The sequence below is a fragment of the Neolamprologus multifasciatus genome, chromosome 7, assembly GCF_963576455.1.
Source record: "Neolamprologus multifasciatus chromosome 7, fNeoMul1.2, whole genome shotgun sequence".
Classification (NCBI taxonomy): domain Eukaryota; kingdom Metazoa; phylum Chordata; class Actinopteri; order Cichliformes; family Cichlidae; genus Neolamprologus; species Neolamprologus multifasciatus.
In genome coordinates, this window is record NC_140445.1 from 53,564,652 (window position 1) to 53,577,307 (window position 12,656).

A 12,656-nucleotide genomic window follows, 5' to 3' on the forward strand; every position below is an offset into this window, starting at 1 on the left:
CTGCAATACTTCACATCTGTGGAACTGTAGAAAAAATAATCCTAGAAAGGCATTAAAAAGTATGAGTTATGTATTTAAGCACTGCGGTGTCAATAATAATACATGTATTATTCTTATTATTTTTATTATTACTGGCACGTTGTGCTTCAAGCCTTCATTCCAGATTCAGTGGTGATTCAAACAAAATTCAGTCAAAAAACAAGAAACAAATGGACACAAAAATGAAAAGAATTCAGATTTATAATCTTTTTATAAACCTATAGTTATTAAAATCATTACGGTAAGATTTACATTTTAATGCCAATTCATTTTATTTAGCTCCCCGTGAGTTTCTTACCTATGATATATACTGTGTTATTAATATTTTGTCCCACCTTGTCATGTTCAAACTAAAACAGCTGTTGTTTTGTTTTGCTTCTTTTTAAAATAGCAAATTCCCAATCAATATTTTCTCTTCACAGCTAAAATCTTGCTAACAGCAACACTGTGTGACGAAATGTGATGACCATTCACATACGTTGGAGCTATTGTTTAATATTTATATTTACAGATAAAATAGTCATTCAGAAAAAGTCAGATGCTGCAATATATTTTGAATATAGCTTAAGCTTTCCATAACCATTGTGGGTTATGTACATTAGGCAACTTTGCTTTGCTTTGATCATTCTAACAAACCAATCAGAGCAAAGTGTTTTTCTCCGGAGTGGGCTTTAAACAGACAGGGCAATAGTTATTGGAATGAAAAGGCCGTGTACACACTCAACATTAAAGTATGTAAACTTATTCTAGTAGACTCTGAAAACAAGTATAACATGAGCACTTTAAAAACATCTTATGATATCTGACCTACAATATCATGACACACTTACAATATAGTGAAAGATGCCTTGTGTTCATTAATATTTTTACACTGAAGCTGTTCATGCGTGTCAGTAAATGAGGAGTGCACAGAAAACAATAGATTAGTTCATCACTTTTCACAGCATCACCACAAATTAGATTCTCGGCTAAGGAGCCGACAATGAGACACGTTGTAGTACAAGCGACACACCGCTGAACTGTTGTTGTGGGGCCGGTGGTGGAGTCTGAATGGAATAAGTGACACAGCTGAGTAAATACAACTCATGGACAAATTTCTTCACAGGACGTCTCCATGAGTGAAGTCTTGGTCAGTCAACCAACAGTCTTCCCTGATTCTCTGTGGCTGGTGTGTTGACCACAGTGTGAACGTACCGCGGAGAGGTTAGGCCAAAACAAACTGCCAGTTTGTGAGGAGGATCTTAATACCTCTGATTACGGAGACGACAGACGTGGCGGGGTTAAACTTTAAAGTATTTGCGTCTCCTTTCTTACATTTGTCTCTGAAGACGTAAATACTGCCATTACAACTGGCCACCTTCCACAGTGAAGGGACACAGCTCCACGCTTCGGGGAAGCGCAGGCGTGTGAAGCTCTCGAGCAGTGGGTTGTAACACACCAGTGAGTCTCCTTCTCCTACGATAAAAATCACGTCCATGTGGACTGCTGCGTGCATGCAGCCGGCGAACGGCAGCATGTAAGGTTTGATCTGGCACTTTTGGGAGGAGGTGTCGAAGCACTGAATGAGGCGAGAAGGCTTTGTGAAAAAATCCATGTCGTTCTCCTCCCCTCCCAGCAGGTAGATGGTGCCTCCCAGGTTGACGCCAGCAGCCCCCGACACTGCGGTGTCCAGCTGGTTGGTCTCTGTCCACATGTTGTCCTTCACTGTGTAGTAGATGACGGCATTTGAGAGCGTGTCCTGCAGCGTTTTACCTCCCAGTGAGTAGATGGCATCCTCAGTGGAGACGGACACCATAGTGTGGTGGAGGCGGTCTCTGGGAAGTGGTGCGCAACGCTCCCAGTCCATCGTGTGCATGTTGCACTTCCACATGCGCCGCGGGATAGAACCCCCCACAACATATAGGTCCCCTCCATGTTTGCAGGCTGCGGTGATCTGATGACATAAACTGTTCTGGCCGCTCACACTGATCGCATCATCCTCATCGCAGTGCAGTGACACAGCCAGAGAGTGAGTTCTCGTCTCCTCCTTGCCAATCAGGTAAATATGGACATTCTCACCAATTTCCTGAAGATGAAGAAAAGGAAACATCAGCAATGTAAATGTTTTTTAAAAATATTTTACAGCTCCATATGAGAGAAAATTACCTTAAGATTTTCTTGAAGGATGCAAGAAAACTCCTCTCTCTCAACTTTATTGTGATTTATCCATGACTCGATGGCCACTGTTGGATTCTGAGAACTTGGAACGCCATCTGAACACAAACACAAGGCATGTTTGAAACTAGATCAGAAGATGTGTTTTTTTTTTCCTGTTAGAGGATCATGAAAATGTTTTCTCTGTTGAAATTGTAAAAATTTAAAAAGGCCTTTTTTGAAGAATATCTAGATTTAGCGTTGTTTTGTTGTTTTCAGATTAGTTCAGGTACAGTGTTCATTATTCACACATCCTACTTTCAGGATTTAAATAAATATTAATGCATCAATTGTTGAACTCAAAGCCAATAATTATACCCTTGTTTAAAATAATAATTAACCGATGTCCACATTTTTATTTGATTTATTCATTTATTTTTTAATCATACATGCATACTTTTTGCAATGCAACATTAAAATCCTAAATGTATTTTAATAAATATGTAAAAAGAATTGCTAGTCTGGTGACAGAGAAGCAAAGTGTTATACCTTTGATGATATCTAGTAGTAGACAGAGGGGCAGATTTAGAAACTCTTCAGTCTGGTGCAGCTGGGCCAGGTGGATTTTAGCACAGTGCTTCGCTGCAGTATACAGCTCCTGATCACTGTGTCTGTCTGCAAGCCACATCACCTAGATGAAAAAGGAATTACTTGTATTGCAGCACCACTGCCAAGAAGCAAGGACTATGAGAACAGGTGTTACAAAAACAATAATTCACCTGCAAGCAGTTCTTGACCTCCACTGTTCGGGAGAGGAAGCGCGAGCATTCTTCAAACAGAGCAGTCAGCTGGTACATGTCCGCCATCTCATAGGTGTCCTGCAGCTCCTCCACCCTCAGTTTAATGGTACCATGGTAGATGTAGTCAATCAGCAGCTGGAAGACGGTAGCGCTGACATCCTTAAGCTCGATAATGCGGTTGTGCGACTCTTTGAGATTGGAGGTGAACATGGAGCGGAAAAAGCTGCTCTGCGCAGAGAGCACCAGGCGGTGCAGGTGAAACTCTTTGCCGTCAACGGTGATGGTGACATCAGCAAACAAGCCGTCCTCCAGGCAGAGATCCATAATGCTCTTCACCACTCGGCTCGAGTGGGAGCGGTCCGTGAATGTGTACCCCAGGAAGTAGTTTTCCTCGCCCACAGATCCCCCAACACTGAGGCCACCCTCCTCACTGGACTCCATCTTTTCTGCTCGCCTGTGAAAAAGTAACAAACACTGATCGACATGTTTATACTCAGATGTCAGTATATTTTCAGCATATCTAGTTAATAATAACATGCCAATTTTCCAATAAAACCTGTCTCCAATGAGATGATATGGTTCAAATTTCAGTGAATGTAACTAACTAGCCTATTCGCATAAGTATATGTGAATAGGCAATGAGTTACTTTTGGAGTATAAACTAAAAACAGATGATAAAGAAAACTCTCGAACTCTTTAAAATTAATGACTATTTGAATTATTATAACAACATAAATGTAAACCATTCTAACACGGTTAAGTATGTAACTCTGAATAGCTGTCCTATACATCCTTAAAACTTAAAACAGAAAGTCTTTCAGAGCGTTTACACATAACCTTGCCATTTATTTTAAGTTGCTGCCACATGCTTTGTAAATTTTATTCGTTGGCCGATTAAGTGTCATTCACAAATGTTTCTAAATTGTCGCCAACATCAGGAATTTAGCGAGTTAATTCACAAATAAACAACTCAGTGAGTGCAGATACCATGCTAGCTGCTCAAAAACTCTATCAAGATGCCATTAAATGTAACGATAAAACCCTGCAGTTACATTATGTGTGAATTCATTGAAATAGCAGGATGCTAGTTTCCTGAATGGCATTTACTACGTTAATCGTGTTAGCTGTGCTGCGTTCACGGATAGGATTAGCTAGCATTAGCACTAAAGCAGTTAGCAAACTACAATCCTTTGGAGCACAAATTCAACCGTAAAATTGTGTCGACTGTGTTATTACTAGGGCTGTGAATGAAGCAAAAAATAAAAATAAAAACGCAAGGCTTTAAATGTGAGTAACAAACAAATACGGTTACCTTTATCTCCACTACTCTATCATTCGGAAGGCGCTAAACCGTTCACCGGAAGTAAATAAACTTTTTCAGCACGCAAATATGACACATTCACCGGCACCAATGGGTGCTACTGCATCCCTGTGGTTAAGCTGTGTTACTGCGGTTTCTTCAACTTGCAGTCAAGTGTGTGCCACAGCCCCCTGCTGGGCCCTAAGGATACTACGCGTGGGGCGCCACAAGTCACTTAACATACAAAAAATTAAAGCCAAAAAAATACAAAAAAAATCATTCTAATTAAATGTTTACGTCAAAATGAATCCCTAAAGCCACATGGTTTACACACCTGTTTTTCTATCTAATCTGCCAATCACATGCAGCAACTCATGCCATGCACTCTAGCATGTCCACGTACTCTCTCTCTTTCTCACTGCTATGACACTTGGGATGGTATGTACATCTGTGTGTTGTCTTGGTAGGGGTGGCATGCTTCTTGAATAATATTTTCGGAGTTTGCCAGTTTCGTCTTGCCTTTTATGTTCTTCTTCTTCCTCCTTCCTTTAGGGGTCATCACAGCAGATCATCTGCCTCCATCTCAGCCCATCCCTAGCATCCTGTCACACCAACCATCTGCATGCCCTCACTACATCCATGAATCTTCTCTGTGGTCTTTATCTTTTCCTCCTGCCATATTCAACATCCTTTGTGCAATATATAGACTATCCCTCATCCGCATGCATTCAAACCATCTCAGCCTTGCTGACCACCAGTATTGAAACTCAACTACCTTAACTGCCTTTTCTCTTTGCAGCTTCATTGGAACAGGAGTCTCCCTGTCATTCACATACATGTATTCTGTGTTGCTTATACTGACAGCAACATTCGATCATGCATAATTTAAAAAGAATAGCGAGGGACAGTGAGCTCTGACAACTTGAATGAATGCCATCCATGCAGTGAATTCTTGCATAAAAGATTGTGAATCAGTGCAGGAATTCTGCTTACATGTGCAGAGCTGGCTGACTCACTGACAGGGAGTCCTGGTAGAGATAAGAAGTTTACACAAAAACACTAAAGTTTATGAAGGAAAAAAATATGGACTCACCATTTTTCTTTCCTTGAATTATTTATGTTGAGAGTTGCCTCACCTTGAATTCACTTTACCTAATTTCATGTATTTATATTTTTTCTTGTTTTACATGAATATACTGTGCATTCGTGTGCTTCCTATGTTTGATGTTCATGCTGGAAATCTGCTCAATAAAAGAACAACAGAATTAGTTGCCTCTCTGAGCTCTGCTCGCTGAAAGCTTTCCATCCGTTTCTGTCTGCTCTGCATCACTGCCAACTGGCTTTTGGTCTCTTTTTCCAAGGTGGAAAAATGCACGGTATTCAGTCTAAGCTGCGCCTGCCTGAAGTCACAAAAGAGTACTAGGAAGAGTAGAGGTGAGGAGATGAGGTGAGGAGTGTACTATCTGCCGATAACAATCAGAAGAAGAATGACCGCGAGCTCCCAACTGAAAATCTTCCTCCAGGTCATTTTGTGGCTTTGCTTTGAGCAGGTGTTGCAGGGTGAGTAACAGAAGGTCCGCTGGCATGGTTGCGAAGAAAAGAGAGAAATTTGAATGTTGTCGCTGAATACTGCGTGCAGTTGTGTAGTATGTATCAAAATGGATGAACAGGTGTTTATTTCAACCCTGACAGTTTGTCACCACTGACTAATTTGATTACAGTGCAGCTAAACTTCAGTGTTCTCCTGTTTAGATGTGGCTGAAGGCTTAAGTCCAGCTTCCCAGAACACCGACCCACTAGTTTCCAATGCAAACCTGATCTATGAGGTACTTTTCTTTGCTTTACTTAAGGCTACACTTAGGCAAGCTAAATATTACAAATAACTGAGAAACATTTGTCCCCCCCCCCCTACTCGTGCAGCTTTTGCTGTGTGGGGTGGAGCTCGATCAGGACAACAACATCGTCCTGCTCGATGAGGAGATGGCGTCGATGAGGCAGGGGCGAGCTTTTCTGTCTCTGATCAATGACAATGTTCCCAGAAGTCTGAGCTCCATGGAGCAGATGGCAGATGCACTCGAGGGCCAGAGGAGCAGACCGATGATGGAGCGGCAGTTTGAAAATGTCGTGCTGAGCATGGTGTACGCTGCGCATCAGGCTTGGCATGAGAAGAGGAAAGAGAGACAAGAAGCTTGGGGTGGAGTTCTCCTCAAGCTGGCAAACATCACGGTACACGAACTCCGAGGGAATCATCTCTTCAGATATTCTTAAAATAAAGTTGCATGCAATTAACCACTTGCCTTAAATGTTTCTGGATTTTGTATTAATAAGAAATATGTAATCAAAGAATGACTCAGCCATATATGAAATGAGCATCTTTATTGTCATACAGTAAAAACAAAAAAAAACAAAAAAAACAACACTGCTTTTGAACACATTTATTTATATATATGAAGACTTTTTAAACATGCAGACAATCTCTGAACGTGGAGACTCAGTAACAATGAATAAACAGCATATGAAACACAGCTTTTTAAGACCCCGGCTGTTTTATAGTTCACTTCTTCCTCAACTGTGTTTGTTTTTGTTTAGTGTGGCCCTTCTTGGTTTTAGTCTCAGTTTCTCCCAGTGAAGCTAGCTTTTTCTTAAGCTTTGCATCCACAGCAGGACCCCTCCGGTTCCCACTGGAGCGTGGCTGACTCCTCTGCTGCCCTCTTAAAACTGAGGTCAATGGTCCTTCCTGCTGAACGTGGTGATCGCCCATCGGTGACTCGTTCTGGTCCCAGACCAGCACAGTTATACCTGGGGAGTGAGCAGGACAGCGCTTTATTGGGAAGTAAATAAAAACCATGGCTGTTAATAATGTGCAGTACTTGTCCAAGTGCTCACCCATGCCAGATCCAATTGCGTCGCCCATTGGGTTGAATTTGTTGATCTGTAAAAACAGAAGCCGTGATCTTAAAATAATGAAAGTTCTAGTTCTTGATGTTTACAATGAAATAATACTCACAGATTTGATCCCTGAAGCAGTGGGATCGTACAGCTGACACACGAGCTCTGCTGTGTTGGAGTCAAAGATGTCAATGGTCCTCAGGTCGGCCCCGCAGAAGCGATCGTCGGGGTAACGGCCGGCCACAATTAGATCATACATAGGGTGCCATGTGGCCTACAGCACAATTAAAGCAGAAAAATCTGTTGTCACAAATTGACTCTTTCAAATTTATAATTTGATTTTTGCTGAAATATTTGCAAACTGGAGCATTTTTTAAAATGTTATTTATATTTTAATGGTAGAAAATGTGTGTCTGCAGGAGATATATTGGTCTCAGAACCAGCTCAGTTTATGCACGTTAAAAAAAAAAAAAAATGCTGCAGTCTATCACAATGATGTCATGCTGTGGTCCACAACAGCCCCGACTATACAAAATACAATCTGTATTCATCTAAAAGATCAAAATATTTATCAAAAAGATCAGCAACCCATGATCAAAGCTGTATTTGGTTTTCATGCTCTTTGTACTTCAACCCATCCATCCACCTTTCGTTCTTCTGCTTAGAACTATATTAATATAATAAATCCCAATAACAATAAATTACTAAAGCTTCTGGAAGAGCCTTCCCAAAGCTCTGACCTCAACCCTATTGAAAATCTGTGCAGTGTGCTTAAAAGCCGAGTCTGTTGCAGGAAGCCAACTGATTTAAATGAACTCTGCCGGTTCTTGCAAGACGAGTGGTCAAATATCCAGTCAGAATACTAGTGCAGGTGTGTGTATACTTTTGACTCTGTATAAAAATCTATAATAAACTACTTGTGCACGCAATTCTTGTTTGTTAAAGACATTAAAGATGTACGTTGTACAATAATTCCAACGTGCAAAAAGAACAGTTTAAGTCCAAAGACAGGAACCAAACCTTGATGGGTGTGAGGTGCTGAAACTGCCTGTGCGGGTGCTGGATGATGTGCTGAGGCTTTGACCAATCAGAAGATGAGTAGACACGGATCTCATCGTACTGATCTGTGGTGAGCAGCTTGGAGCAGTCCAAAGGGTTGAAATAGGCTGTGAGGAGATATGAAAATCTTTGTCAAGAGGTTTTGCAGATCTTTTAGGTTTAGAACTTAAAAATCTATCAAAGAAATGAATTAAAGACAATTAGAAAACTTTTTTTTTTTCTTTTTTACATTTTTTTTTAAAGTAGTAAGCATGAGAGGTTTTTCCATGAGGAAGTGTTACCTGAGTTGACGGCTTTCTCGTGAGGCATTTCGTACAGGAAGCTTTTCTTGTCCTTGATGTTCCTCAAGTCCCAGAGCTTTACCGTGTGGTCAACTGAGGCCGTCACCAGCAACCAGTCACATCGGGAGTTGAACTCTGCGTGGGTCACTTTGGCTTTGTGCAATTTGTCACTGAAAATCTGAAACATTAAAACAGAGCAAATCAATTAACATTAAATTGCCACAGAGGAGATTCATGGATGTAGCAAAGGAAGACTTGCACAGGAGAATGCAATCGATAGGAGTGATATGGAAGCAGATGATTGGCTTGGGCGACCCCTAAAGGGAAGGGCCGAAAGAAAAAGTGCTCTGTGTTAAATAAGAACTATAACTAATCCTTTAATTTATTAAAAACAGTGAAAGCCCTCATTAAGAAAGAGGCACACACCTTTTGGCCATCCAAACCCAGAAGTAAAAGCTGCCCCGCATTGTCTCCTGTCACGAGCATCTGTCGGCTTACAGACACGTCAACGCAGCAGTACCAAAAACTACGAAAGAAAAGAGCTACATGTAAGAATTTACAAAATAATGTTTTCCACAAATCATAGCTTCAATTGAAAATAGGATGTATTATACTACGTGACACTTCAACAAGAGATAACATTATATATGCACAATCCTCTCCGCTATCTATGTTTTCTCATTTACCTCTACTGATGTCTACCCATGCAGATAGTCATGCTTTTTGAAATCTGCCATTCATTTTTTTGTATTATAGCCCTGACAAATTTAATTTCATAAAATAGGAAAAGTAATATGAAATATTTTTAATGCTATTAAAAAAATGTGGCAGCAGGACTCCTACAGACACAGTAGAGGGAAATGAAAGAACTTTCCAATTTTCATAATGCCGAGCATCAGTCTTCTTTGGGAGTTTCTCACCAAACATTGTGGTGATCGTGGCCGCAGTCTTGAGTTCTGGACAAAACGGTGGGTGCGTGGCCCTCAAAACTCTGTGCGGTCAGTGTGCCCTCGCCAGAGGCCACATAGACTCTAGAAAGGTCTGTGGGGCAAAACTTCATCCCTCCGATAAAGTCTCCTGCTCCGTTCTACACACACAAATACAAATGTAGGCCTGTCACCAGGCAGCAGTTATGACTACAACTACCACACAAACGTTCACACCAGCACCGGCCTTAAATCATGCTTTTTATTTGTTTTTGTTTTTTAATGTCTCTGTAAAGCACTTTGAATCACCTTGTTGTTGAATTGTGCTACATAAATAAACTTGCCTTGCCTTGCCTTGATAACAAGTTCCCTTGAGAGATCTCTGAACTCTCTGTAAGAAGACTGATGCTAGACTAACCCCTAACGCTTTTTGATTTTAGTGCACAGAAGACAAACAAGTGGACACACCAGTCTTACTTCAGTGTTTCTGTGCTGGCAAACACTGTTAGCGTTGTCCCACTGAAATCCCGAAGTGCTGTCGTACCCCCCATAGATGAGGTGAACAGCTGAGTGGGATTTAAGTGGTTAAACTTCATGTCTGTCACTGAGTCTCCAGCCCCCATCTAACCAGAGAGTCGACAACAGTGTTTCATTAAGTGCAGCTACATCGCACTGCTCTGAAATGCACCACAGCCTGAAGATGCATCTGACCTCTGTTAAAATCAGTTTGCTGAATGTCTTTTTGATCAATCGAAAGAACAAATCAAAACCATTAAACAGGAACTAACCCCTTGAATAAAGGTCTTCTTGGCAGGCGCCTCAAAGTCCCACAGATAAATGTCTCCACCCTTGGACCCCACAGCCAGAGTAGTAGGATGTGTCGGATGCCACTCAAGACAGGTGATCCTGCGGTTGAAGGGGCTGCTGCCACCGTGGAAATGATAGGATGACAGAGAGCGAACGAAAGGCTCCTGGAGACACTGGAGAGACAAAAGAGCTATATTCACACCTGCACTGAATAAATCCAGTAAGAGGAAACGAGAGGTAACAGATGGACTATGACTTATGAACTTGCACATGTCCCTGGATTAGATTTTTTTTTTTTTAATTACTATTGGAACAGGTGTGAGTATTTTGGGCAGCATTGGGGCCAGCACCACATCAGGCTCTCTTACCTGTCTCATCTGTGAGTGCAAACTCTGGCCCAGAGTGCTCTTGTAGATATAGTGCAGTATGCTCCCGTCCCAACCTCTCTTCTGGACTCCTGCAGACTTGAGAGCAGTCCCTAGAAGACACACGAACCCATTCAAGTGTCACAAAGACAGTGCTGTCACTGGACTGACGGTGTTTTCAGAGCCTCATACCTGATTTTGACGTTTCGCCATTTGTTTTGTCTCGTAGTTTTCTGGAGAGAGTTGGACCGGAGACCCTCTCAGGTGTTTTCTTCACTTTATTCTTTGATCCAGGTGCAGATGACTTCGTGGGCTTGCTTTTCATTTCTACCTTGTAAACACACACAAAGCAACAGTTACTCGTCACAACGCGGACGATTGTGCACTTGTCTGCACTTCTAATGTTCATATTGCTGCTTACCTGTGATGTTTAGTGCTTTAACCCTGCAGTTTAACAGCAAGAACTTCTCTGTTTGCATAACACGACAGTACACGTGACTATGTGCTGAAAAATGTGTGTTTTGTAACTTGTGTCTGTTAAAGCTGGTGAACGGTGGGTGGCACTGTAGAGCCACCATGAAATCCCAGTGTGCACCATGTTTGGAGTTCAAACAACTCAAACTACAAAGTGAGGTAACGGCAACGAAATGCTCACAGAAGATTGCGAAGTAATTCATTGCTCAAATAAATAAAAAAATGTCACGTTATGTCAATGTCATGTTAAATTATTAAATTAAATAATTTTCATAAAATATTTAAGAATTGTGTAAAACAAAGAAAGGATTTACATTTCGCTTGTCAGACACAAAGGACTATTTATGAAGATGAAGAATGAAAGTGGCTGAAAGACGTTTGTACATTATATTTTATATTTTACTGCATTTGCTGTATTTTTTTTATTTATTTATTTATTTATTTATTTGTTTGTTTGTTGTTTTGTTTTGTTTTTGAGGCGTAAGAGGCTCGGAAGTGAAGGCGGAAGCACGTGTTTGCCGTTGCCAGATCCCATTGGTTGCTTCGGGTCCGTTTTGAAAAAGTCGCTGATTTGAGGCTTTGAGGCGGAGGGAAGATTCAAAACTAGACAAACAGAAACAGTGAAACCAGCACAGGCACCACGCTACGATGACGAGACAACTGTAAGTACAAGTTTATATTATATATGTCGCTGGTAGGCTGTATTGTTTATGCGTTTTACAATGTCACGAAATGACGAATTTAAGTTTAAGGAGTTACCAACGGACATTGACTCTCTGCTTTACCGTTAGCAGGGGGCTAATTAGCCGTCTAGCAAGTGGCTTTGTTAAGCCATCACATAGTCATTAATGGCTAACGCTTACAGTGTGTTTGAATTGTTAATGACTATGTATTTATTTACTTTTACAGGAAGGGTAAAACCCCCCGCAGGCATCCTCCAAAAAAACTCTGCAGCAACCAGACGGACCCAGTTGGTGTGAGTGTCCCTGAGTTCATAAAGGTCAACTTGGCAGACAGTACAAATGTGAATCTCATACATTCCACTGGGTGGAAGAGAAAACATTCCAGTGAGGGAGTGTTTGAACCTAGAGTGGAGTAATTTACTGACAGAGTGAAAATTCTTCTGGACAATTTCTCTTCAACCTGACTGAGCCCGCAGTTTCGCTCTGCAGCCATCACTTTTCTTCCTCAAAGGCAACAGATGTAGACTTTTAGCAGCAGAAAGAAGAAGCTTTTGCAATAAAAGTTTCGATTGCTATCTCTCAGTTTTTTGGGCCAACCAAAATTCCCCCCTTTTTGTTCTTTAAAAAAACGACAGTATAAAGACTCTGGCTGTGAATAACAAGACTCCTCAGTTTCTTAATAAAAGTATGTTTAAAAGTTTCACCAAGTGGCAATAAGCTGAAACAAATGGTAGCAAAAATCCTACTGCATCCAAGAATGTCAGAGTCTGTTTGGTGGTTGTTGTTTTTTTGTTTTGTTTTGTTTGTTTGTTTTGTTTGTTTTAATCGTTCATCAGATATTCTTGGGCAAATTAAATATCTTTCCAGTAGTAACAAGCTCAAAATGTACCGTTAGAGCTT

General features: G+C 41.0%; 3 protein-coding genes across 5 annotated transcripts; 1 reads left to right on the top strand and 2 right to left on the bottom strand.

Moving 5' to 3' along the window:
• Positions 1 to 107: 107 nt before the first annotated feature.
• Positions 108 to 4,416, bottom strand: kbtbd4 (kelch repeat and BTB (POZ) domain containing 4). The gene is made up of 5 exons (XM_085165702.1): positions 4,285 to 4,416; positions 2,952 to 3,426; positions 2,722 to 2,863; positions 2,185 to 2,291; positions 108 to 2,104 (listed from the first exon to the last, which is right to left on the bottom strand). Exons 2-5 carry the CDS (start codon positions 3,411 to 3,413, stop codon positions 1,244 to 1,246), a joined length of 1,572 nt encoding a protein of 523 aa, XP_085021828.1. The 5' UTR covers positions 3,414 to 3,426; positions 4,285 to 4,416; the 3' UTR covers positions 108 to 1,243.
• Positions 4,417 to 5,410: 994 nt separating this feature from the next.
• On the top strand, positions 5,411 to 6,548 carry LOC146515436 (protein FAM180A). The gene is made up of 3 exons (XM_085165705.1): positions 5,411 to 5,832; positions 6,025 to 6,098; positions 6,193 to 6,548. The coding sequence occupies exons 1-3, from the start codon at positions 5,760 to 5,762 to the stop codon at positions 6,538 to 6,540; spliced, it is 495 nt and encodes a 164-aa protein (XP_085021831.1). The 5' UTR covers positions 5,411 to 5,759; the 3' UTR covers positions 6,541 to 6,548.
• Positions 6,549 to 6,826: 278 nt separating this feature from the next.
• Positions 6,827 to 11,151, bottom strand: ddb2 (damage-specific DNA binding protein 2). 3 transcript variants are annotated; one of them, XM_085165695.1, is made up of 11 exons: positions 11,021 to 11,151; positions 10,792 to 10,930; positions 10,603 to 10,712; positions 10,216 to 10,407; positions 9,422 to 9,588; positions 8,928 to 9,027; positions 8,502 to 8,679; positions 8,182 to 8,327; positions 7,280 to 7,435; positions 7,159 to 7,204; positions 6,827 to 7,071 (listed from the first exon to the last, which is right to left on the bottom strand). In XM_085165695.1, exons 2-11 carry the CDS (start codon positions 10,922 to 10,924, stop codon positions 6,827 to 6,829), a joined length of 1,473 nt encoding a protein of 490 aa, XP_085021821.1. In that variant the 5' UTR covers positions 10,925 to 10,930; positions 11,021 to 11,151. The 3 variants fall into 3 exon arrangements, with proteins under 3 accessions (XP_085021821.1, XP_085021819.1, XP_085021820.1); XM_085165693.1 differs by having other exon boundaries at positions 10,792 to 10,926; positions 11,021 to 11,150; XM_085165694.1 differs by lacking the exon at positions 9,422 to 9,588 and adding an exon at positions 9,905 to 10,050 and having other exon boundaries at positions 10,792 to 10,926; positions 11,021 to 11,150.
• Positions 11,152 to 12,656: the final 1,505 nt, after the last annotated feature.